The following is a 27,001-nucleotide window of genomic DNA, read 5'->3' on the forward strand; positions in this document are numbered from 1 at the left end:
CTACGTACTAGACTAGCTAGACAACTGAATGTGAACTCAGCTCAATTTTATCAAACCTTCTCGAAGTCAAAGTTGTCGACCGGCTGATCTAAGTCGATCCCTCAGGAAAAATAATTCAACGTTTGGCTTTGACCCGGCACTATGATTTTGAGCAATCGAATTGCCCAATCACAGGTCGACAGATGTGTTTAGCAAAGGACGATCCATTCGCACGTTCGACCAAACCCTCACCAAACTCTTGCAAGTGGTTGTGCCTATCCTATCGCTATCTTTCGACCAAAAAAATAAAAAAAAAATAATCCTGTCGCTATCTGCCAACAATGTCTTGACAAGTGGCTAAAAGAAGTCCATGTGATTTTACTTGGTTGTTCGTTGTGTTTCCTGTTGTTTTCTTTTCTTCTTTTTTTTTTTGGTAAATATGTTTCCTGTCGTTTGATTTCCTTGAAACGAAAAAAAGTCTTCGATTGTTTAACGAAAAATTAATATTAACACCACCGGCCGCGGTGGCTTCACTAGCTAAGACTCTACTTATCCTCAACGAAGATGTGAAGGGTTCAAAAGCTAGAGGAGGCGCTAGGTGTAGATAAGTGCGATTTCGGGGGGTGGTGGAGTCTTCAACTTTAAGTGTCACATTGGGTTTACGGCGCGATTGTCGACTGCAAGCCGATTCCTCCAGCACCAAAAAAATAATAATAAAATAAAATAAAATAAAATATTAACGATCTCTCTAATCGTTACCATAAAAACTAGGATTTTATTTTATTTTTTGGTCGGAGATCTAGCGATATTAAGCCATTAAAAATTTGCTGACATGCATTTATTTTCCTTTTTAATGCTCTCTCTCTCCATATGACCTCTTCTTCTTCTTCAAATCATTTCTTATTCGTTCATCGTCTTCATCCTCCTTGACATCTATAGGAAAAAAAAATGGTCATAAACATTTTTCGCCAAGTAAGCGAACCTATGACAATTAAAACGTGAACTGAAACTTGAGTTTTACAAGATGACTATCCAAAATAATATAATATCGATTGATTGCAGTCGATCAAGACCAATCAAGAAACTATACGAAATCTCCAAAATGTATTTCAAACAATGTAAATGAAACTGTTTCTATTAAACAGTAGAGAAGAGTCCAACTAATGCGGTGTCCGTGATTCAGAGTCTTATGTCCGTGCTATAATTGCTAAACCTATGACCACTCATACTTAGATATCTCGCGTGAGTTTGAAATTTCTATGGTTTTTCAACAAAAGCCTTGAAGGGCGCCACGTGCGCCAATACCCACGCGACATTTTAGGACCGAGTTTGCTTTGGACACGAAAGTAAACAGAGGAGGTTCGTTCTTTGACGTCCACACAAGATGCCTGGACAAATATCTAGATGAGAGACGGAGAGAGACAGGGCGGCAGCGACCCCTTGGACAATTGCGACGGTGGCCGATGAACGATGACGATAGCTCTCGAAGCTAGAAAGTTCGGGTACGTTTAGCTTCATCCCAACCAGTTAGAAAATGGCACCCGGCCTCGTGATATCTCAGCACGTCCTAGATTGTTGTTTTGTAAGATCAGATGGTCATAACGTCGAAATGGTTCGTGAAGGGGACCCCGTAAAGAAAAGTCTTGCAAAAGGGTATGCATTCAATCAGTCTTCGCGACCTTTTCACTCCATGCCTTTCATACTTATTCTTGTCTCGATCCCCATTGCTATAAATGCCCGAAGGAGTTGCATCGGTTTCAAATCATCCTTCGCAGTTCCCAGTTGTCAGAAGTTGCAGTTGTGAAAGAAGATATGAGTTGAGAGTATTGAACCTTTTTGGATTTAACAGGAGAGACTCGTGATTTTGGTCAGGGACGACCTGGTGAACACATTTTGAAGAAAAGATGGGGAGAGGCGTCGTTCCCGTGTGGGTTGCTTGGTCGTTGCAATACTGGCTTGCCTTGGAGGAGCGTCGGCGGCGACTGAGTACGTCATTGGCGGTAGCCGAGGTTAAACCGCACCACCAAACATCACGGCTGGGTATTATACTGAGTGGGCCGCCGGCAAAACTTTTGTGGGTGGCGACACTTTGAGTAAGCATTCATCTAGTTAAGGTGTGTTTGTTTAAAATTGTTTCTATTCTCCGGAACATAAATTTTTGTTCTTTTGTTCTAGAGAATAAAAAAAGAACAGAAACACCTTTATTTATACTTTTGTTCTGGAAACAAAAATCTATTTTTTTATTCCTAGAAACAAACAATCTATTTTTTTCCTAAAAACAAAAGATATATATATATATATATATATATATATGTTCCCAAGAATATATTTGGAACAGCAACAAAAAGTAGAAAAAATTTATTTTTTGTTCCCGAACACTTTTGATAAACACTTTTTTTTTCCTTATTTTTTCTCTTTCATTTCTTCTTATTCTTCTTCTATTTGCCAATTACTGGCTTTGGCCATGAAGGCCGGCAACCAATGACCAACCAGACGAGGGCCGACGGTCTCGTCGAAGCGTCACCGACTCTCGAAAAGGCAAAGCCACGGCGAGGCTCAGGCTCACCAAGCCATCTCCAGGATGGCCTCATCGGTGGCTAGGCGAGGTCAACCTACCCAATCGGTGTGAGGCCAAGCCTTGCCAAGCCAGGGTGAGGTCAAGCCTCCTCGATGGCTTGGCGAGGCCGAGCCTCCTCGGTGGTTGGCAAGGCTTGCCTGGCCAGCGGCAAGACTAGCCTTCGAGGCTCGGCAAGCTTGCCAAACGTCACCAAGCCAGTCGCTAGCCACCGAAAAGTTAGATAAAAATATTTAAAAATTAAAATAAACAAAAAATTATACAAGTTAACCAAATGTATTTTTTTTCTTTTTCTATTTCAAGAACAGAAATTTTGTGTAATTATCAAACTCATTATTCTGTTCAAAAATTGTTTCCATGAATAGAAATATTACCAAATGTGCCATTATTTTCCAATTATTTAGTCTCCTCAGTTAGATGTATATGAACAATTTCATGACCGCCTTTGAGTTCACTTGTTTGATGCAGACAATATTCTTGTGTCAGCTCATAATGTTGTTAGATTAACTTGGACAGTAATCAACATAAATTGCTTTCTATAATTCAAGGAGTCAAAACACGAGAATGCATATCGATTCTAAATCTCTCTCTTATTTTTCATGTCACGTCATGTTTTTTGGTTTTGAAACCTTCTCTATGTTACAGAATTTGTGTGGAATGGTACGCACAACGTTGCGAATGTAACAAGAGAAGAATACGACAACTGCACAAAAGTGAGCTCAGTACTTGAAGGTGGCGAAATGCTCGATTTCCCACTCCCAGCGGACGCAAATGGCCTGTATTACTTCATTTGCACCGTCGATTCCCACTGCCAAAATGGGCAGAAGCTTGCCATTACCGTCATCAGCCCAACACCAACCGAGTCACCGAATAGCTCGCCTTCCTCGACCGCCATCGGCGCCTTATCCATGCTAGTTCTCTTATCATCAAGCATTGTCTCGATGCTTATGAACTAGATTTAGGTCATAGAGGAGGAGGATATTGTAATTGCTCTCTCTTGATTACTCATATCCGTGTATTGTATGGAATAAAAAGAGTGTCCTGTATGTTTTAGTGAGCCGTCATAATTGATAAGCTCATCATATGATATGGATGTCCATAAAGAGGAATTGTCTAGACACTCAATAGCTAAGGTTCGATATATATATATATATATATATATATATATATATATATATATATATATATAGCTATCCAGTCATCGTTAGCAAGATTGTTTAAAAATAATTTTAAAAAATTAAAAAGATTTATTTCAATTCCTCCTCTCATTTTCACCATCATCAATTTGTCCTTCCGTATCACTCTTATAATTTCTAAAAAAAGTTATGATAACTATATAAGATATTTTCAGTCTTCAAATTCGCAATGCACCCAAATCAACGGCAAGACCCAACCCACTTCCAGACGACTCGCCAATTCCAAAGAACTCGCTTCGGACCTTAGACACCTTCATTGTTCCGGGGACGTGACCAACTCCGTACATGCCCATGGGCTCATATGAGCCCATTTCACCTAAGCTACGTGAACAGCCCATTGACGATGACATACACAACCATGACGATTACAGGCAAATAGAATAATGAGTGAGGAGGCCCATAAATCGGGAAAAGTAAAAAAGAAAAAAATAAAAATAAAAGGTCATAAATATATTGTATATCTACTAATTTGATCTTAAATTTTTTAATTATGTTAATTTAGTCATAAACCTCTTGCATTTGTACTCAATGAGTCATTCCAGTCAATTTTAGTTGATAATCAGTAATGTAGATGTCGACCATCTTCCGTGATATAGCGGGCATTGACGTTGATAATTCTTAATAATATTTTCATATTTTATTGAATTTTTAATCTTTAATTTTTCTTTTCTTTTTTTCTCTTTTCTTCCTTCATTTTTTTTTTCAAAACCCTAGCCGGTGAGGTTGCTAGCTGGTCTTTGCCAGCCACAAGTGAGGAAGTCACAAACTCTCGTTTGCCACAGGCAAGGGTGTCAAGCCCTTACCTAGATCCTTACCTCATTTGATAGAATGAGCAACTTCTACCAATATCTATAGCTGATGACTCTGTCAACTTCGATCTTTTATCTTATATCTTTTCAAGCATATTGGCAATCATGACTCAACTAGTTATTCATATTTCTATGGTTCTTTCAAGTCTTTACAAATTTCCTATTCTCTTGGACTTGTTCACCTTCTACACAAGTCCATCCAAGCTTTACTGAACTCATCATTCTAAGCTTGTTCACCTTTTATTAGGTCATTAGCTTTTAGACACATCGATGTCTAATACCCTGTTCACCCTTGATAGAGGCAAGTCATTCCTCATATCAATTCACCCGCTTAGGACACCATATGCATATTAGCTTATGCATCTATCACCTAACTCTTCTCAATCAAGACAAACATTAGCAGCCTTTAATTATTTTGTTATCTTCAAAATAATGTAGAGAATTTTCCTAGCACTTTTGATGCGAAAATTAGGTGGAATTTCACCAATTTGACTATGGAAAAAGGCCTGCTATCTATAGATGCATGGATGTAATTTTCCTTCCGTTATGTCATGGTTGCCGGTATTCAGCCATTGCTGCTGAACTATTTGGAGTTGTTCAACTATGCTGCGGAGGCTCTATATCCGTGGTTTGAAATCCAACTCATGTGGTGTCCGTATTTCCAGTCGTATATCCGTTCTATGATTGCCAGGCCAATGACCATATACACTTAAATATCTCCCATGCGTTAAAACTCCCTCTGTCACACCAATAGAAGGGCACCGTGCGCTACGGCCACGCGACATTTTACGAATGGATTTTCCACGGACACGCGAGGCAAACGTGGTTAATTTGTTCTTTGACAATTCCTAGCCCACGTCCCAAAAAAACGCTTGGAATTTTATCAGGAAAAGAGACAGACAGCCACCACCGGAACAATTACAACATTGGCCGATTGACGCTGACAATTATTCTCAAAGATGGAGGGTTTGTGTGCGCTTAGCTTCATCACACCCGATTAAAAAATGCCACCTGGCATCGTGAAATTGTCAGCATGTCCTGTATTTCTTTTGTATAATTGAATGGTCAAAATCTCTGAATGATTCAAAAAATAGACCGACTAACATTATGTTTGCCAAAATGGTTACGCACTGAACCGTTCTTTGCCACCTTTCACTCGTACATTTGACATTTAATCTTATCTTGATTCCCATCTCTATAAATACCCGAAGGAGCTGTGTTGATTTCATATCATCCTACACACTTAACAGCCATCAGAAGCTGCAATTGTGAAAGAAGATACAAGGGCGTTGAAGCGTTTTGGATTTAAGAGGGAAGACTCGTAATTTGGAAGAAAAGATGGGGAGAGGCGTCGTATTGGCGGGTTTCTTGGCTGTCGCAATGCTGGCTTGCCTCGGAGGTGCGGCGGCAACGGAGTATGTTGTTGGCGATAGCCGAGGTTGGACCGCTTCGCCAAACATCACTGTCGGGTATTACGACGAGTGGGCCGCCAACAAAACTTTCATGGGCGGCGACACTTTGAGTAAGCATTCATTTATTTATTTTTCTTCTCAGGAGCATATTCCTCAATTAGACATGCAGAGGAACAATATCATGTCCACATGTTAGTTCACTTCTTTGATGCAGACAATATACTTCTGTCAGCTTATATTGTTGTTTAAATTTACCGTACATTAATCAACATAAATCAAGTCAAAACATGATAATTTGTATCAATTTTAAATCTTCTTTTCTTGGGTCATATCATGCTCATATTTGTTAAACCCTCTTAATATAATGCAGAGTTTGTATGGAATGGGACGCACAACGTCGCATTCGTAACAAAAGAAGAATATGACAATTGCACAAAAGTGATCTCAGTGTTCCAAGGCGGCGTCGCGTTCAGTTATACACTTCCGGCGGACGCAAATGGCCCGTACTACTTCATCTCCACCGTAGATTCAGACTGCGAGAACGGGCAGAAGCTAGCCATCAACGTCATCAGCCTGACCCCGGCTGAGTCACCGTATAGCTCGGCTTCCTCGATCACCGCTGGCGCCTTGTCCGTGCTAGTTCTCGTATCATCAGGCATCATGGCGGTGTTTATGAACTAGATTTAGGTCATAGAAGAGGACGATACCGTAATTTTCCTTTTATAGCTCATGTTAATTTGCTTGTTCACTGGTCATATTCATATTCAGGTATTGTAAGGAATAAAAGGAGGGCTCTGTATGTTGTATTGGGCCCTGGTAATAATCGATAGGCTCGCAGGCAAACAGTGATGCTAGCCATCTCAATTTTCAAATAAGTTTGTTCCTCCCTTATTTGACGAACATCGGCCACTTTCCCTTTCTTTTCTGAAACTTGGGTCACGCATATGACTTTTAAACACTTAGCAACACATGAGTCCCTCCTCGTATGATGTGGATGTCCACAAAGAGGGATGTCTAGACACTCATTGACGGTGCAGCACCTTTGCGCACTCGTCGGTTGGAGCTATTTTCGGATACTCCCCACCTTATATAGGCCTATTCTACATGAACCATTAGATTAAGTGATGGGTACTCCCGACTTACATTTATGCACTTCACATGAGCCATTGCATTGAGAAGTGAGCTAATGTTGTCCAGAAGTACATAATTATTTTCCCACCAATTGAGCCATAGTGATGAGCGCACTGGCATCGTCTCTTTCGGATTTCGCTGGTTAAAAACGATCCTAGTTCAATTAGTAGCTTATTTCAGTTTCGCCTAAACTGGCCTGCTTGCGGTGTTATTTTTGAAAAATGACTTTTATACATGTTACCTTACACACATGAATATATATATATATATATATATATATATATATATATATATATATATATATATATTAATTTCAAGTTCTAAACGCTTCTCTGTTTGCCTGCCACGAGAGCTCCATCAAGTGAGATGACAATCTTCGTCCATCTCATACTTAAGGTAGAAGATAGTCATCAACCTTTGAGTGCGTCTGTTTTATGAAAATGATTTATTCAAAAAAATATTTCTCAAAAATAATCTATTGTATTACTCACAAAAATAAATAATAAAAAAATATCATCATCATTCGTGAAAATATTAAGATATAAATCGTTATCAAAGTTGAAAAAATTTTAATTAACTAATTATTTTAAGCAAGATAAACTATTATTTTTTAGAAATGTTTACCAAATAATTCATTTTTCGCAAAACAAACAAATCTTTACTTCTAGGTCTACAGTTGACCCCTAAGTCATGGATTAAGTTGTTATATGGGATAGTTATATTCGGCAAACGGATCATTAATGGGTTTGGAATGGTAAAGTTCAAAATAATATGAGTACTAAATATGTTCATAATTTACTCAAAATTCAACTCATCTATATGACTTTTTCTTCACTATCTCTCGCACTCTCTCGATTTCACACTCGGTCGCTCTGTGCTTCTTATCTCAATTTGGGTAGGTAAATATAAGTGTTTTAACAATGTGGATTGGATCGAGTATGAATCACTAGATTTATATTATATAGAATGGATCAAAATGGGTTAAATGTATCAATTTAGATCGAACCATTTTCGTCCAAATCCAACACATCCATTTAGTGGGTTTAATTGTAGGTTAGATCACATGATAGCGATTTCTCATGAATCTCCCTAGTCGAGACATGACTTGGTTGACTCTGATTGGATATGAAAGATGCAGTTAATACATTCTTCGTTAAGTGAATGGACGGGCAGGGGCAGCCCTCTGGGTGATACCGTAAAGGTTCTGCGTTGTATGGACGCCGTTAAAAAATTGCCGAGATGGATTTTTTTCCCTTTTTTCAAATGCTGCCTGCCTCTCTTCTTCTTCCACTTCTTCTTTTGCTGCAAATCATTTTTTATTCCTTCACCGTTTTCATCCTCACTCTCGCATCCTTTTAGGAAAAAAAGATGGCCATGATTATTTGTTGCAGAGCTAATTCACCAACGATATCTTTCAGCGGTCATCACGACATTAAAAATTTGCTAAGCTAGATTTTTTTTTCCTTGATCCTTTTCTCAAGTATTGACTCTCTCTCTCTCTCTCTCTCTCTCTCTCTCTCTCTCTCTCTCTCTCTCTCTCTCTCTCTCTCTCTCTCTCTACCAGAAATGGTTGTGAGCATTTGTCGCAAAACGGGCACAACTAGGGCATATTCGAGTATCCATTGCTATAAGAATTGGGTTAAAGAAAGGCAACGAGAAAAGATTAAAAAAAAAATCATGCATAGCCATTTCAAACATCCGACTAGTCGAATCAACTCCAAATTGCAACTCTTGAAAAATAATTCAAGCACATTATTCATATAATTGGAGTAATTTTTGAAGTTAGGTCTCTCACATCCTTTAGGAAAAAAAGATGGCCTTAATTATTTGACGTAGAGCTAATGCACCCGCAACATCTTTGAGCGGTCATTATGACTTTAAAAATTTGCTAACCTAGATTTTTTTTTCTTGACCCTTTGCTCAAGTATTGACTCTCTCTCTCTCTCTCTCTCTCTCTCTCTCTCTCTCTCTCTCTCTCTCTCTCTCTCTCTCTCTCTCTCTCTGTGAAATGGTTGCGAGCATTTGTCACAGCTATGGCACATTCAAGGCGGCCATTGCTGTAAGAATTGGGTTATAAAAGAAGGGCAAGGAGAAAAGACAAAAAAAATTGGTGCATAGCCATTTCAAATGTCCTGACTAGTTGAATCAACTCCAAATTGCAACTCTTGATAAGTGTTCAACATTCAAGCACATTATTTATATAATTGGAGTAATTTTTTAAGCTAGGTCTCTCGCATCCTTTAGGAAACAAGATGGCCGTGATTATTCGTTATAAAGCTAATGCACCTACGACATCTTTGAGCAGTCATTATGACATTAAAAATTTGCTAATCTAGATTTTTTTTCTTGATCCTTTTCTCAAGTATTGACTCTCTCTCTCTCTCTCTCTCTCTCTCTCTCTCTCTCTCTCTCTCTCTCTCTCTCTCTCTCTCTCTCTCTCTGAAATGGTGGCAAGCATTTGTCGCAAAACGAGCACAGCCATGGCATATCTGAGCGTGCATTGCAGTTTCATATATAACTTCGCTGCGTTGGTTTCAAATCATCCTTTAAAGTTCCTAGTTTTCAGAAGTTTGCAACTGCGAAAGAAGATTCGACTGTATTGAAGCATTCTGGATTCAAGAGGAAAGACTCGTGATTTGGTCAGGGATGACCTGGAGAACTATCTGAGGTGTTCGATGATGCCGCGGAGGCTCTACATCCGTGTTTTGAAATCCAACTAATCTCGTGTCCGTAATTCACGGTCGTATATCCGTCCTATAATCGCTAGACCAATGACCATATACACTTCGATATCTCAAGTGCGTTGGAGGTCAAACAGCCTTGAAGGGCACCACGTGCGCTACGGCCACGGGACATTTTACGATTGAATTTTCTATGGACATGCAAAGCAAACGTGGTTGTTTTTTTCTTTGACAATTCCTAGTCCACGTCCCAAAAAGATGTTGGGCATTTTATCTGGATAAGAAACAAGACAGCCACCACCGAAACAATTACAACGATGGCTTTTCGTATGTTGTTTTTATATTTTCGAATGGTCAAAATCTCTGAATGGTTCGAAAATATGACCAAGTAGAAATATGTTCACCAAGAAAGTTCTGTATTAAACCGTCCCTTGCCACATATTCACTCGCGCCACGTTTGATTCATACTTATCTTGATTTCTACCTCTATTATATCCCTTAATGTCAAAAGGGACCCCGTGCTATCCCATTAATTGGGAGTATGAATCACACCCCCAACAGATAACATTAGTAATACATCACGAGGAGTTCCCTATGCACCAGAATTAAAAGTCATCCATCTCCAGGGATTGAACCAATGAATTCCATTACCATCCACGGGCCCCAATGCGCGCACGACATTTTACGAATGAATTTGCTACGGACACGCAAAGCTAACGTGGTTTAACTCGTTCTTTGACAATTACTTAGCCGACGTCCCAAAAAGATGTTTGGCATTTCATCCGGAAAAGAAAGAGACAAAGACCAGCAGCTACCACTTTGGACGATCACACCAATGGCGGATTGACGACGACAATTTACTCTCAAAGCTACGAAGTTCGCGTACGTTTTAGCTTAGTTAAAAAGTGGCACCTGGCATCGTCAAATTGTCAGCTTGTTTTTCATTGCTTCTGTATGTTCAAATGGTCAAACCCTCTCAATGGTTCCAAAAGAAGACCAAGTAAAGATACGTCCGCCAGAAATGGTCCGTACTGAACCGTTCTTTGCCACCTTTTCACTCGTGCCGCCTTTGATGTCCATTCTCATCTTGATTCCCATCGCTATAAATACCCCCCAAAGAGCGGCATCGATTTCAAATCATCCTGCACACTCCACGGTCATCAGAAGTTGCAACTGGGAAAGAAGATTCGAGGGTATTGAAGCGTTTTGGATTTAAGAGGGGAGACTCGCGATTTGGAATAAAAGATGGGGAGAGGCGTCGTATTGGCGGGTTTCTTGGTCGTCGCAATGCTGGCTTGCCTCAGAGGTGCGGCAGCAACGGAGTATGTAGTCGGCGATAGCCGAGGTTGGACCGCGTCGCCAAACATCACTGTTGGGTATTACGATGAGTGGGCCGCCAACAAAACTTTCAGGGGCGGTGACACTTTGAGTAAGTATTCGTCTACTTATTTTCCTTCTTAGGAACATATTGAGTCTCGTCAATTAGGTATGTAGAGGAACAATTCCATGTCCACATGTTAGCTCGCTTGATGCAGACAATATATTGCTGCTAGCTTATATTGGTGTTTAAATTTACTTGGACATTAATCAACGTAAATCAACTCTGTTTCTAAAATTCAAGGAGTTGAAACGTGATAATTTGTATTAATTTTGAAACTTCTTTTCTCGTGTCATATCATACTCATTTTTGTTAAACCCTCTCTATAATGCAGAGTTTGTATGGAATGGAACGCACAACGTCGCAATCGTATCAAAAGAAGATTATGACAACTGCACAAAAGTAATCTCAGTGTTCTACGGTGGCGAGGCGTTCAGTGTCACGTTTCCAACAGATGCGAATGGCCCGTCCTATTTCATTTCCACTGTTGATTCTGACTGCGAAAACGGGCAGAAGCTAGCCATCAACGTCGTTAGCTCGGCTTCCTCCATCACCGCCGGTGCTTTGTCTGGGCTAGTTCTCGTATTATCAAGCATCATGGCGATGTTTATGAACTAGATTTGTGTCATGGAGGAGGAGGATACTGTGATTTTCCTTGTTTAGCGCATTTTAATTTGGTTTGTCATTGGTCAAATTCATAATTCAGGTGTTGTATGGAATAAAAAGAGGATCCTGTATGTTGTAGTGGGCCTTGGTAATAAGTGATAGGCTCACAGGCAAACGATGATGCTAGCCATGTCAATTTTCAAATAAATTCGTTCCTTATTTGACGAACATTGGCCATCTTCCCGTTTCTTTTCTGAAACTTAGTTGGAAGCCGACACGGATTCATAGGAATCGTTAAAATTCAGTTGATCCGTGTTGTATGGTGATTAGAGGATCATTGACATTTTTTGTTTTACCTAATCAAATTTGGTCGACGGCAATAATAAAAACGAAAGATGAAAAGAAGACTTATAAAAGACGGCACGTATGGAGAAGTAAAGAGAAGGAAGGAAGGAAGAAATGGAGGTGAAAGAAAAAGAAAGGGGAAAGAAAATGAGAAAGGAAATCTTGTGTGTGCCGGTTTATCTGTGTTGTTTTGTGAAAGAAACTGATTTATCATATGAATTCTAAATTAGTTTTGCGGATTATAAGAAGGGGAGGATTTGATATTCATTATTGTTGTGAACCCCATTAGGGGACTCTAGATATGCATACCAATTTTAAGAGATACTTTTGGGCCAAGCCACCGGTTGTTGATAGATAAGGACAATGCTAGGGGAATCTTGATCACCTTATCACTAAACATTATGTTGTGACTATAATTGAATATTGAGTAATTAATCGATTGATGGAATAGTGTTAACGCCTAAATTTCGTTTTTTAATTAATTAGGTTTTTTTATTATTATTTATTTTGCCTTTTTTGGATAACAAAAAAAAGCAAACAAAAAACAAAAATAAAACAAAAAAACAGCCCATTTTTCTCCCTCTTCCCTCTCCGCGTGGGCCCCTACAGCCCATTTTCCTCCTCCTCCAGCCCGGCCCTCTTCGGTCTTCTTCCTCCTTCGTCCGCTCTGCAACACACGCGCAGAGGGTGCGACGCCGGATGAACGGACGGACGGCGACACACGTGGGGAGGGCAGCTGGCAGACAAGTGGCAGATGGGACGTCGGTTCAGCCACGGGGTCTGGTCGGCAAGCCAAAGACCGATGGCCGAGCCTCTCCATCGACTGAACCTCCTCGCCTATAAATAGCGGAGCACTTCCATCGTCGAAGGACACACGAGCCAGCAAACTCAGAGGAGTTCCCGAGAGACTTCGGGGAGCTCAAAGAGTGAGCAAGGCGGAAATCGGGCCGCGAGCTCAAGCGACCTTCCTCCGAGAGACTTCAGGGGAGGCCGACGGTGAGCGAGCCCAAGAGGGAGAGAGACGGAAGCAGCAAAGGATCGAGGACTGCAGATCTTCGAAACCTCCCACTGAGAGACTTCAGAAAGGGGGGCCGAGGACGAGCAGGCCAAGATCTGAGAGCTCACAGCCGGAGAGGGAGAGAGCGATCGAAAGCGAGCGAGCATCGCAAGCTTCCCCCGAGAGACTTCGGGGGAGGCCCGAGCGCTCGCAAGCCCAGATCTGAGCATGAGGAGGTTGAACGAGGTTAGATCCGGAGGAGAGGGTTGGGCTGAGAAGCGAAGAAGGTCAGATCTTAGTGTGAGGGGGCCGCTGGAGAGAAGAGAAACCAGAGAAAGCCGCCGTGAGCCGTGCCCGACGCCAAGGCCACGCCAGATCTGAGAGCTAAGGGGCCGCCGTCGCTGTTGCTCACCTTGTCACCATCACAGCTACCGTGCTGTGCCCTCGTTGCGAGCAGGTAACGGCCGTGTTGGCTCTACTCGGGTCGCTGTCGCTCTGCCCTCCCCTGAAAACCCAGCAGTCATCCATCGTCGTTGCCGCCGCTTTTTCCGATGAACCAGCAGCCGCCATCGCCGTCGCCTCTTTTCCCCCTAAAAGCCTAGTCGCTGATCGTCATGTCGTAGCCGTTGAGTCCTCCGGCAATGTCTTGACAACCCCTCTCCGGCGCCGCAAATCGTCGAGCCCTAGGGCTCCGAGCAACCTACCTCGCGAAAGGGATGCCAAGTCGAAGACAGGTCGGATCCAGGCCACTATCCGAGTAGGGTTTCGAGGGGCGGCTGCGAGTTGGGTTGGGAGTCGGGTCGGACCTAGGTAGGGTTCCACTAGGAACCCCCGGTCGTCGGGCCAGCCGAGTGTCCCCAAACGCCCGGCTACGGCGTTGTTTTAAAAAAAAAAAAAAAAAGTCGAGCCCGCGTAGCGAGCCCATTTGTGTTTTGGGTTGACCCAGGTCGGACCCAACCCGCGGATTCGACCGGGTCGGCTTTTATATTATTTTATATAATATTTTAATTTTTAAAAAATCCAAAATATAACTTATTTTCAAAAAATATTAAAAAATATTTTATTTTCCGAAAAATAAAAAAAAATCAAAAATATTCCAAATTTTCCAAAAAAAATGCCAAAAATCCATGAAAAAGCCAAAAAGACTTGTATTTTTCCAAAAATACCAAAAAAAATCCCTTTTGTGTCCAAAAAATTAGAAAAAGACTAAAAAAATGTTTTTCCTCCCAAAAATGCATGGAAAATCCCTCGAACATCCAAAAAACCTCAGAGTTTAAACAATATTAGGTATCGAAAGGGCATTAGTGATTAACTAGTGTAATCAAGTCCCCGATCCTAATTTCTCTAGTTGCGCAGGAGCGAGTATTTCTCTCAATACTTCGCTTGGGTTTCTAATCGACCCACCCCAATCGATTAGTGGCGACTCTGTTTTAAAATTAATTTACAGGTTAAAAATTTAGACTATTAAAGTCGTGAATTGGTGGACTTGGGAGAGTCTGGGCATAACTAATTTTAGCCGAGCCATTAGCCTCCTTAAGTGTCGTACCCGATTGCGGGCGCCAAAAAAAAAGAGGTCGCAACAAATAGAAAATTAATATGTGGTAGAGATTGACCACTAATATTTGATTTGTGATGGTGGATTAAATGAGTGTTTCTTATTTGTACAAAACTAAGTTGAAATCAAACAACTCATATTTCATTTGGGATGTATATTATATATTGGGTTTGGATCATAGGTTTCAAGTATTGTTTTATATATGTACATAGTTGATGTTCAATCTTCTTAGAGGGAAAAAGTATCACTCACTGGGTTATAATTGCTCATATCGTTAATGTTATATATTTTTCATGTTTTTCAATTAGTGATAAGTAGAACAAGAGCGCTACCAATAAGGAACTTTTGGTCACGGAGATTTTTTTGTAGGAGTTGTATATATGAGTTTGTTGGGTTTAGTGATTGGTTTAGAGATATACATACTCTTTTTTATGGATTATAAAAAGCTATGATATTGTAACCAACTTGCTGGTTTATCTCTCACACACACCCACACACATATTATATATATATAATGGGTTGTTAATTTGTTTTTGAGATTGCATCTTTTGGGTGAAAGGATGGCCATGCTATTCTCTCTTTTGTTGGAGTCAAGGTGGGACAATTAGAGATCTGATAGCTTACAGAAAATGAAATCTAGGATCTCTCTTGTTATGCCTTGATCACACTCGTAAGTTTTAAACATTTAGTAATATGAGTGCCTCGTCCTATCATATGGATGACCACATAGAGCAATGTCTAGATCAATAGCAATTGTTTGGTGCATTTGTACGCTCACCGATCCAAGCTATTTTCGAATACTCCCTGCCTAGCTCACTTTACAGGATGTGTTAAATCACGTGACCATTAGTTTGGGTTTACATTAACGCACCTCACATGAGTCATTAGATAATGTGATGGGTACTTCATAATCTAATGGCTTGTGAGCTATAGTGACGAGCACACTAGCAACCTTCACTTTCGGATTCTACCAGTTGAACCATCCTAATTCAACAGGTAGCCCATTCCGATTTCGCGTAAAGTAGCCGACTTGTGGCATTAATTTTACAAATTTACTTATATATGTTACTTTGCATACAAAAACATTTTAATTTCAACACCCTCTCGCTTTCCCCGCCACAGGAGCTCCATCGACTGAGATGCACCCTGCGGCTTTTTATACCCGCTCCGTTTAAAGCCATAAGAACAACCCGACGACAATGACCGGACGACTATACTGAAGTGCAAGAGTGGAGGAGCATCCCTCCACGAGTCATCATACCTTCCCTCGGCGATAAGGAGACCCGAGCAGCAAACTCCGGTCGATGTCATGCAGCCTTCGCGGCGAAGGTCCAATGAAGAAGACCGTCTGCACGGTATGCGTTGCAAAGTCATCTCCAAAATCTGGTGGCGGGACAGACCACTTGAAGAGGCGCCAAGATAAAACATTCTCCTGAGATGGTCGAGCCCGACGGAAGCTCCGCCACCTCCTGCTGTAATGGGGCATACCAAAAGTATATTCAAATATGATGAGGCCTGAGCTCGAAACCTAATTGCGCATTATACACTCCAGGCAAAGGTACCATTTGGGGTCGCCCTAGATCCGAGATTCGTCGAGCTCTTGCGAGCGGCTTTTCAGCCTAACTACAGAAGAGTTCTAGGACCACGAACACCAGGAACTGGCACATATAGCTCCTTGCTAAGCCGGCACTTCGCATTTTCTATTCAGTTTGCCCCCCACGAGTTGATAAAGCTTTCTGTCACAAAATATAAAAACATGAGAAATCTAGCTACTACAGAAACAAAACCGAAAAAAATGCTAATCTTTAGAGAGAAGCTCATTTATGTATAAAATTCCCTAAATAAGGGCATCAACTCCCTATTAACCAGATTCGAATGTCATCCGCCAAGATGGCCCATAATTCTCCCGTAGCTTAGACTAACATACCATTATTTAAGCATCTTTCTCTATAGAATACTCCCCTAGTCCTAAGGATCAGCTAAAATACAAGTTGAAACTCGAATGAGTCGTATCGATAAAATTGTTTCCATTCAATAGCAGAGAGGAATCCAACTGATGTTGTGTCCGTAATTCCACGTCGTGTATCCGTTCGCTAATTGCTAAACCATTGACTGCATATACTTAGACATATCGCCTGAGTTGAAATCTCCTCTCTGTTTTATTTCTTTTCTTCTTCTTTTTTTCCAATAAAGGCCTTAGATGACACCTCCTGTGCTACTACCACAAGACATTTTACGAACGAATTTTCGGCGGACACGAAAAGCTAAGTTGGGTGACTTGTTCTTCGACGATAAGTACACTACGTCCCAAGAAGATGTTTGGAATTTTATCCAGAACAGAGACAAAAAGACAAAAGGACAACTACTCTCAAAGCTAGGAAGTTTGTGCACATTTAGCTTAACCGCAACCGACTAAAAAGTGGCACCTGACATCATCAAATTGTCAGCATGTGATTGTTTCATGCCTTCGATTTGTGTTCTTATCTTGATTCCTATCTCTATAAATACGCCCAACGAGCTGCACTGGTTTCAAATCATCCTACGCTCTTCACAGTCATCAGGAGTAGCAATTGTGAAAGAAGATTCGAGGGTATTGAAGCGTTTTGGATTTTTGGAAGAAAAGATGGGGAGAGGCGTTGGCTTCGCGGGTTGCTTCGTCGTCGCGATGCTGGCTTGCCTCAGAGGTGCAGGGGCGACGGAGTATGTAGTCGGCGATAGCCGAGGTTGGACCGCGCCACCAAACATCACGGCGAGGTACTACCTCGAGTGGGCCGCCAACAAAACTTTCGCGCAAGGCGACATTTTGAGTGAGCACTCATCTACTTTATTTCCTCTTCTAATCTCCTCAGATAGATGTGCAAATGAACAAATTCATGTCCAAATGTTAGTTCGCTTGACTGATGCAGATTATGTTCTCGCGTGAGCTCATAGTGGTTCTCAGATTAACTCGGACATTAATCTAACATAAATCGACTAATCTTTCTAAAATTCGAGTCTAAACATGAGAAGTCATATTGATTCTATTTCTTTTTTCTTCTTTCTTCATGTCGCATCATACTTCCGATTTTGAAACCTTCTCTATAATGCAGAGTTTGTAGTGAATGGGACGCACGATGTCGCAGAAGTGTCCAAAGAGGTATATGACACCTGCGGAAATGCGACCCCGATTAGCGGAAGCGATTATGTATTACTTTATTCACTTGGAGGGTTCGGGAACGAGAATGGCCAGTGTCATTTCATTTCCACGGTCGATTTTGATTGCGAAAACGGACTGAAGATGGTCATTACCATCACCGACCTGAATATATCCAAGTCGCCAGCTAGCTCGGCTTCCACGACCACCGCCGGCGCCTTATGCATGCTAGTTCTCTTATCAACAAGTATCATCACAATGCTTATGAACTAGATTTGGGTCATAGAGTATGATCACAGTGTAATTTTACACTTGCTAGCTTTCTCGATCAATGAAGCTCCTTAAATCAAGCACGTCCATATGCGAACAAAGCTAAGTTTTTTCCTTATCTTGCGAACATCGGCCATTTTCCTTTTCTTCTCTGAAACTTGGTCGGGGGAAGACTCGAAGTCATCGGAGTCGTTAAAATTCGGTTGGTCCGTGTCGTATGGTCCCTATTGACTTTTATATACTTACAAAAACGAGTCCCTCCCCGTATAATATGGATGTTCACAAAGTGGTGCGTGTAGACACTCTTGACGCCCTTTGTGCGCTCATCAGTCAAAGCTATTTTCGGATATTCCACGTCTATATCGGCCTGCTCTACATGAATCCTTACATTAAGTGACAAGTAATCCTGACCTACGTTAGCCCACTTCACATGAACTGTTAGATTATGAAGAGGACTGATCTTGGCTAGAAGTTCATTATTATTTTTATATCAATTGAGCTATAATGACGAGCGCACTAGCATTGTCGCTTTTGGATTTGACCGATTAAACCATCCTAATTCGATTAGTAGCTCAATAAACTAACCGGCCGGGTGGTGTTATTTTTACGACTTGACTTTTATATGTTGATTTACATAAATAAATAAATAAAACACATGTCAATTTCAAATTTTTAAAAATTCTCTCTTTGCCTGCCACGAGAGCTCGATCAAGTCAGATGAGAATCTTCGTCCACCGCATAATTTGTTTGTAAAACATTAGCGAGAATACATACACACACTTTTTGAGGAGAAATTTAAAATTATAGTGCATTCTGTACATAAAATTTACGACTTCTACTTTGTTATGCCCCTTTGTTAAACTATGCGAATTATAATTGCCTACACGCACGGTTTTTTTGTGTGAAACCACCAATACGAGAGCTCGATTAACTCCAGTGCATTTCGTGCCTAAATTTCACATGTTGTAATAAACCAGCTCATTTCATGTGAATCAAGTCCCAAAAAGAGTACTCAACGTGATAACACAAGAGGTAACAAATTGGGAGCTGATGTCAACTTATCTATCACTAAGGAGAACGTTGTTGTTTCATGAATAATGAATTACTTGAAAAATATTTTTTTTTAAATGATTGCTTTGTTTACAAAAATAAATGAATGAAATTAATTTTGGTCATTCCTTAAAATATGTAAGTGTCACGGGCCGATCGATTGGGATCGTGACCGCGCGGCGACTCGGGCAACTTTGGTTCACCCAAGCCAAGCCTTGCTCGATCAACACTCACTCGCTCGCTTACCTGGATCGTTGAGAGAGAAAGTTTAGAGAGAGAAGCTCTGAGAAGGAATGGAACTTTGATATTTCTGAAATGGATTGGATTATCACAAAATGAAGGAGAACACCCCTTTTATAGCTGAGGGTCTCGGATTACATCCGTTGATCTAGAATTCTATCGACGAACGAGATCGCACCGCCTCAACTACCGACATAATGTCGTCTACCATCTACCGACATAAATGAAAGGAACAGACTCTCGTAATATGACTCAATGACGGTATCGCCCGCCCTAGCAATGTTCGGGGAGAAGGCTCGGTGGGAATCCGAGTGACAGCAGGAGGTCCACGGGCGAGTTGGGGTCGACTCTGGGGAACCTCTCGGGTCATCCATCTTTCGGCCCGTGACATTCTCCCCCACTCAATCGAGCGACGTCCTCGTCGCTCTCAAATTGGCGAGCAGCCTTGCGGGCTTTGGCACGGTCTCTCTTGTGCTTGTTTCTCTTCGCTCGGACGCTCACGAACAAAGGACCGCATCCTTCAATGATGAAGTCGGATTTGGTACGCGGCTCGGTCTTTGGCTTGGACGGAGCACGCGGTGCACACTCAACCTCGGGGAAGAGTGCTTGGATTGGCATGTCATGAGTCGGAGTAGGATCCAACTCGACCTTCGGCTTGACCTCGGACAACTTGTTGATGCGCATGACGGCCTTCAAGCTCTTGTCAAGGCGTCAGATCGACGCGATGGTCTTGGTGTCGACCACCCCTTTGATCATGGGGATCATCGACGGGCACTTTTGGTCGAGGATCATCATGCACTTTGTCCTCATGTCGATCATGGCTCCCACACTCTCGAAGAATTGCATGCCAAGTATGAGATCATAATCGTCGAGAGGGATTACCTCGAACGCCATTCGACCTCTCCATCCGCCAATCTTGACGTCCACGTCGGGTGTTGCTCCAACGCCATGGAAGTCGCCCGAATTGATTGGCTTGTACGACTTCCCGGATGGCTCCACGTGAAGTCCCAAGGCTTTTGCAACCTCGGTCGACATGAACATGTTGGATGCGCCAGTGTCGACCAAAGCGTAAAGCGTTCGGCCACCCACTTCGACCTCCACAAAGAACATGTCGGTATTTGGAGTGATTCCTTCTTCTTTAGTCGGCGATCGGGCTTGGACCGAGTTGATCTTCCTCACAGCTCCAATCCGAATTTGCCGCTTGTCTTCTTTGGGCTCCTCCTTCTCTTCCTCAAGGGCAAGGAGGGCGTTGATTCGACCCTTCTTCGGGCATTTTTGGGTCCAGTGTGGACCTTGGCAAATGAAGCAAGGAGAAGGTGGGGGTTGATCGTACCTACTCGCGTAGTCCGTCGGTGGTCAACCCCTTTGGAAGGATGGCTTGGACGTTCCTTCTCCCCATGCCTTGGCTTGGCCGCCTTGATCATGCGCAGCCCGGGGAGTGCTTCGTGCTTCATCCTCACAAGGTCGATCCGACCTCCAATCCCTTGGTCGACTCCTTGGTTCAGTCTTGGTGAGGTCGACGAGTGACTCAGCCACGCTCAGTGCACGCGCCAAGCTACTCACGTCCCGCCACTTCAACTCGAGCTGAGCCCATGGCTTGAGTCCATCCATGAACGCTCCGAGAGCCTCCTCTTCGCTCAGGTTGCAAATCTGGAGTTTGAGCTCGGTGAACTCTTTCACGTACTCTCGGACCGTGCCTCTTTGTTCGAGGCGATGGAGCTTGCTACGGGCTTCTTGCTGAGCGAACTCAGGGAAAAAGTAGTCCCGAAACTCTCGTACGAAGTCGTCCCATGTGCACACGGGATCAGCACCGCGTCTAACTTCGTCACACCTATTGCGCCACCAAAGCATAGCCGTATCAGACAAGAACATGGAAGCGGTTCGTACCTTGATCGACTCGTCGTGTATGTTGACAGCGCCAAAGTATTGCTCCATGCTCCAGACAAAGTTGTCCACCTCCTTGGCGGATCGTTCGCCTTTGAATTCTTTCGGCTTTGGCACCTCAATTTTGGGCACCGCTTGGTTCGGCACAGCACCATTGGTAATGCTCAACTTGCACAGGGTGAGCTCGGTCTTGAGCTCTTGGATCTCGGCCTTCATGGCTTCGACCTCGTCCCTACGCGGAGCTTCTTCCTCGACCACTTGAACACGCTCCTTCAACACATCGATCGATGCTTCAAGGGCTTCGTCCTTGTCGTGTAAGGGCGCAGTAGCTTCGTTGAGGCATGATGTAAAGTCTTCACGGAGCGAGCTCTCAACCTCCATGATCCGATCTCGCACATCGTCAAGACCTTCCATGAGCTCAAGCACAGCGCTCCGAACCTTCCCGATCTTCTCATCGAACGCAACTACAACATCCATCGACGCATCTCTTTTCTTTGCACGGCCACAGTTCTCGTTGACTTGTGCGGCCTCTCCAACCATGACAGCTTCTTGGCTCGACATTCCTTTGAACAGTTGGTGCTCCTTGGTCTCTCGAACGGATCTCTCTTTCGCTCTGATACCACTTGTCACGGGCCGATCGATTGGGATCATGACCGCGCGGCGACTCGGGCAACTTTGGTTCACCCAAGCCAAGCCTTGCTCGATCAGCACTCACTCGCTCGCTTACCCAAATCGTTGAGAGAGAAAGTTTAGAGAGAGAAGCTCTGAGAAGGAATGGAACTTTGATATTTCTGAAATGGATTGGATTATCACAAAATGAAGGAGGACACCCCTTTTATAGCTGAGGGCCTCGGATTACATCCGTTGATCTAGAATTCTATCGGCGGACGAGATTGCACCGCCTCAACTACCGACATAATGTCGTCTACCATCTACCGACATAAATGAAAGGAACAGACTCCCGTAATATGACTCAATGACGGTATCGCCCGCCCTTGCAATGTTCGGGGAGAAGACTCGGTGGGAATCCGAGTGACAGCAGGAGGTCCACGGGCGAGTTGGGGTCGACTCTGGGAACCTCTCGGGTCGTCCATCTTTCGGCCCGTGACATAAGCATAAATTATTACCTCTACTAAAAACATTTTTCATTGACCATCTATTTCAAGCGATACAAATGATCAATTTAAACAAATGGTTTCCAAATCATTTTTGAACCGACACATTATAAGTTTTGTGTTCAATTCTCTTTTCTAGACCACTCCATCTCTTGGGACCTTGTCGTAAATTGATGAAGCTCATGTCATCACTTTAGTAATGTCTTGTTTTGCATTCAGGCATGAACTTCGGTGGAAGACGACGTACACGACACAAGTTCAAGCAAAATGCAAGTACATTCAAATATCAACGGATGAACAGAGCTGACAATACAGCGGAGACAAGCACGGACAAGGAATCGGAGCTGAGAGAAGACATAAACGGGACACTGGAGGCAACGTCGATGGCGAGCCTCTGACCGCCCTCGCAATGAGATTTGATGGTGCTGATGAAGTAATACATGCCGTTCGCATTCGCGGGGAGCCGGTATCCGTAGCCCCCACCGTCCCCGCCTTCGGCCAACACCTTTGACACCTTTTCGCAGCGGTCGTATTCTTCTTTCGATACGAGGGCCACGTTCTGAGTTCCCTTGTAATAGAATTCTGCAGTATATAGTTTGATCACAAGCATTGGTATCGACATGCGGAAATAAAGGACGCCTCCAGAGAGATTTGATAAGAAACGCTCGCTTATCGATTTAGCGATACAAAATCACTCAGACGTACATATTGGAGCGAAAACAATTAAGGTGGGATACGAGCAAATGAAGAGACAATCGCCTTCGCGCAAATAATATTAGATAGACTCGTTTTAAGAATAATATAACAAACAGGGTCAATCACATGTGATGCAATTGTTCTTTATTTAAGCCAATGACTAAGTGAAAGAACCAATATGATGATAAGATATCGAGTAAAACAGTGAAGAACTAAGGAGCTGTATCAATGGCTTACCCAAAACGTCACCACCCATGAACTTTTTGCCGGCAGCCCAATCATCATAGAACCCAGGAGTTATGTTCGGCGGAGATGTCCAACCCACGTCGCCTCCGACGGTGTAGTACGCCACCGTCGCGCCCCTCGCAAGACATGCCATCACAATGACCAGCGGCACGATTAGACTACTCCTGACCATCTTCTTCTTGCGGCGTGGGATTTGCAGGTTTCTTCGGTGATCTGTCTCTGCAGAATCGCTACGAAAGATGGGAGTGTTTCTGGACTAAGGGATGCCGGATTTGCAAAACCTCGAGAAGGTCTAGAAGAGCATGTCAAAAGAGGATAGTTTGAATTGTATGCAACTGCAGCAATTGTCAACACTTTCCACGGAGAAAATAAGATTTGAGTCAAGTTTGGAGACGGGTAAGAGTTGAAGAGGTCAGATTGAATGGATTCCAAGACGAGGAATTCCATTCGGACATCTGGGAAGTTTTCAATCTATCGATTGAAAGGAGGTAACGTTCATGTTTGACTCACTGTTCTCCTGTTATCTGTCCATGTCCTGTTATCAGATACCAGTGTTCTTGAATCCCAACAGGCTGATGATTCTGATCCACGCGCGATGGTTTCGTGGTTACGGTCAAACCTACGTCCCTGATTTGATGTTGCCCATGTTCTCGATGGAACGGCACTCACATGTTGGCCGCCGCGTCGGCTGCCATGGTATCATCAATTGCTACACGGGACCACCCTGGCGACTACGGATACAACAAACTTCCAGCAGAGGCCAAGGAAAAGTACGCCTATATTGGCACGAAACTGATCAAATTTGACGCCTGATCCTAGGCCGCAAAATCCAGGAATAAAAAAAAAACAGAGGGCAAATCCCCCTCTCTCTCTCTCTCTCTCTCTATCTGTGTCAAGAAAACTCCCTTCGAGCTTAGGGTGGTCCAAAATAAGATCTACTTATCATATAACGAATGCCTTCGAGCCACTTGTTAAGCATACTAAATAAGAAATCATTTGCTTTTTAAAGTAATAATTATACATGACAAGAAATAACCGATACATTAGAAACCGCAAAATTTACCTAATTAATTGCTTAAATGCACTCACTAACAAAATCCGTTTACCGATAACTTTACAGGGAGCATTTTGATATTTGAAATCCACTTCAAGGGCATTAGAGAAAACTATGTCCGAGGGGTATTTTGAAATTCGGCGTCAGCTTCAGGGGTATTTTGGGACAAAATCCACATTTTGGTTGAATTTGTGAGATTCTGCAATCACTTCAGAGAGCATTTTGGAATTAGTCACTTGTTATAAATAGCACGAGTACAGAATCATTTGCGAATGTTGGTCAGCAGCTAAGGACCATTCAGTTCAAACGCATCTCTCTCTCTCTCTCTCTCTCTCTCTCTCCCTCCCTCTCTCTCCCTCTCTCTCTCCCATCAGACAGAACTTGAAGAAGATGGGCAGAAGCAGCACGGCGATGGCTCTGGCTTTGGTCGTTTTGGCCTTCATTGAGTGCGAAGCAGTGACGCGATACGTCGTCGGAGACGGCAGAGGCTGGACTGCTCCGCCCAACATCACCGCAGGCTTTTACGACGAATGGGCTGCCAATAAATCCTTCGAGGGCGGCGACACTCTAGGTAAGAAGCAATTTTAATCCCCTGCTATTTCATGTTCCTGACATCGATTTGGAATCAAAGAAGAGAACTTTCATCTTTTGGCTTTCGAAATAGGGAATTCAACTGAAGGTTATAAGAGCTCATCTTAGATTGACTAGTAGGAAAGACCTTCTTGTACTTCCGATTCAAGAATTAATAATTGGACATTTGATTGCCGAAACCCGTATTTAAGTGGGGTAATATCAATCAATTGTTGTGCTAGTTACCATTTAGGTAGAGGCTAGCGAAAGAGCCCTGTAGCCTAAAGTCTCGGCTGGTCTAAATTTTCAAAGATTTCTTTTTTTGTAGTTAGACTAAATTAGTTTTTGAAAATTAAAAAAATTAAAAATAGAAAAATAATATATGATGGAATATAGATATCCTCGAGACACTTTGATAAAAGCCATAAATAAATTTAAAAAATAAACATATAATAAAGTGTTTTTTGGTGTCAAGATTATAATAATTATTCTATTTTTACTTTGTAAAATTTAAATAAATAAAAAAACAAAACAAATATTCTGGCTAGGCTTGAATGGCCCTTCCTTGAATCCCGGCCTTTTTATTTAATTTGGGCCGGGCCCAAAAAATTGGCCTAGGTCGTGCCCACTCACGCCTTTAGGTAGCTGACTAATTACAATCGTGCCTCTGAATAATAAAGGAATAAAAAAAGGATTGAGAGAAGAAAAAATTGGCGGAGCTATTGAAGTCATCGATCTTACACGGGGTTGAGACCACTTGAACGGGCCAAAGATCTTGACTTAACCAATTTGTGAGCCTTGTAGGTTATTATTCTATGTACCATCTAAATAGCTCTCATATTCTTTAACCCCTAACTTATCGAAAATTGTCATATGTCCTTCTTAGTAGTACAATTCATCTCGAATTCATATAGTTTCAAAGCCTGTATATCTTTAGACTGGGGTTAGAAAAGCATCAAGCCTTGTCTTAGATACATAGATAGAGAGAGATATCAAGAAATTCTATAAAATCTTGATAGGTATATGAATCTAATCTATCCACAACAATTATCATGCTCCTGATCAAATCATTTCCCCCATTCACCATCATGCAGAATTCGGATACAACGGAACGCATAGCTTAGCCGCCGTATCAAAAGAAGAATACGACAGCTGCGCCAAGGTCTCTTCCTTTGCTGACGGGACCAATGGCCAAGGCTACGGATATCAACTCCCGAAAAAGGTTGGAGTGTACTACTTCATCTGCACAGTTGACTCACATTGTGAGGCCGGCCAGAAGCTAGCCATCAATGTCACCTCCACCACCTCCGCCGGCTTCACAATGTGGTCATCGCCATCGCCGTTGACTTCTGGTGCCATCTCCATGGTCCTCTACACTTTTGCCTTGTTTCTACTTGGTCATTAAAGATCACTCCATGTTCATGCTCTCTTCAATCTTGCACAGCTCTCTTCAATTTCTTATTTTAATATAATGAGTGCTTTCAAGTCACTTGTTAAGCATATTAAAATAAGAAATCATTCGCTTTTTAAAATAATGATTATACATGACAAGAAATAACCGATGCATTAGAAATCGCAAAAGTTACCTAATTAATTGCTTAAATGCACTCATTAACAAAATCCGTTTACCGATAACTTTACAAGGGGCATTTTGATATTTGAAATCCACCTCAAGGGGAATAGAGAAAACTATGTCCGACGGGTATTTTGAAATTCGGCGTCAGCTTCAGGGGTATGGTATTTTGGGACAAAATCCACTTTTGAGTTGAATTTATGAGATTCTGTAATCACTTCAGAGCATTTTGGAATTAGTCACTTGTTATAAATAGCACGAGTAGAGAATCATTTGCGAATTTGGTCAGCAGCTAAGGGCCATTCAATTCAAACGCATCTCTCTCTCTCTCTCTCTCTCTCACCCTCCCCCCCCCTTTTCAGGGGTATGGTATTTTAGGACAAAATCCACTTTTGGGTTGAATTTATGAGACTCTGCAATCACTTCAGAGAGCATTTTGGAATTAGTCACCTGTTATAAATAGCACAAGTACAGAATCATTTGCGAATTTGGTCAGCAGCTAAGGG

The 27,001-nt window shown here is 42.4% G+C and overlaps 5 protein-coding genes across 5 annotated transcripts; 4 read left to right on the forward strand and 1 right to left on the reverse strand.

The window, feature by feature from the left end:
- Nucleotides 1-5,817: 5,817 nt before the first annotated feature.
- LOC104438566 (umecyanin) lies at nucleotides 5,818-6,796 on the forward strand. Its single transcript, XM_010051743.3, has 2 exons — nucleotides 5,818-6,081; nucleotides 6,342-6,796. The coding sequence occupies exons 1-2, from the start codon at nucleotides 5,898-5,900 to the stop codon at nucleotides 6,650-6,652; spliced, it is 495 nt and encodes a 164-aa protein (XP_010050045.1). The 5' UTR covers nucleotides 5,818-5,897; the 3' UTR covers nucleotides 6,653-6,796.
- Nucleotides 6,797-11,028: 4,232 nt separating this feature from the next.
- On the forward strand, nucleotides 11,029-11,779 carry LOC104440501 (cucumber peeling cupredoxin). Its single transcript, XM_018870688.2, has 2 exons — nucleotides 11,029-11,212; nucleotides 11,496-11,779. Exons 1-2 carry the CDS (start codon nucleotides 11,029-11,031, stop codon nucleotides 11,777-11,779), a joined length of 468 nt encoding a protein of 155 aa, XP_018726233.1.
- A 5,508-nt stretch (nucleotides 11,780-17,287) lies between these two features.
- LOC108958278 (stellacyanin-like) lies at nucleotides 17,288-18,070 on the forward strand. The gene is made up of 2 exons (XM_039309943.1): nucleotides 17,288-17,471; nucleotides 17,754-18,070. The coding sequence occupies exons 1-2, from the start codon at nucleotides 17,288-17,290 to the stop codon at nucleotides 18,068-18,070; spliced, it is 501 nt and encodes a 166-aa protein (XP_039165877.1).
- A 4,572-nt stretch (nucleotides 18,071-22,642) lies between these two features.
- LOC104431462 (umecyanin-like) lies at nucleotides 22,643-23,470 on the reverse strand. The gene is made up of 2 exons (XM_010044088.3): nucleotides 23,290-23,470; nucleotides 22,643-22,938 (listed from the first exon to the last, which is right to left on the reverse strand). Exons 1-2 carry the CDS (start codon nucleotides 23,468-23,470, stop codon nucleotides 22,643-22,645), a joined length of 477 nt encoding a protein of 158 aa, XP_010042390.1.
- Nucleotides 23,471-24,643: 1,173 nt separating this feature from the next.
- On the forward strand, nucleotides 24,644-26,330 carry LOC104431463 (mavicyanin-like). Its single transcript, XM_010044089.3, has 2 exons — nucleotides 24,644-24,923; nucleotides 26,017-26,330. Exons 1-2 carry the CDS (start codon nucleotides 24,743-24,745, stop codon nucleotides 26,325-26,327), a joined length of 492 nt encoding a protein of 163 aa, XP_010042391.3. The 5' UTR covers nucleotides 24,644-24,742; the 3' UTR covers nucleotides 26,328-26,330.
- The last annotated feature ends 671 nt before the right edge of the window (nucleotides 26,331-27,001 follow it).

This window comes from Eucalyptus grandis, chromosome 3 (genome assembly GCF_016545825.1).
Source record: "Eucalyptus grandis isolate ANBG69807.140 chromosome 3, ASM1654582v1, whole genome shotgun sequence".
Taxonomy (NCBI): domain Eukaryota; kingdom Viridiplantae; phylum Streptophyta; class Magnoliopsida; order Myrtales; family Myrtaceae; genus Eucalyptus; species Eucalyptus grandis.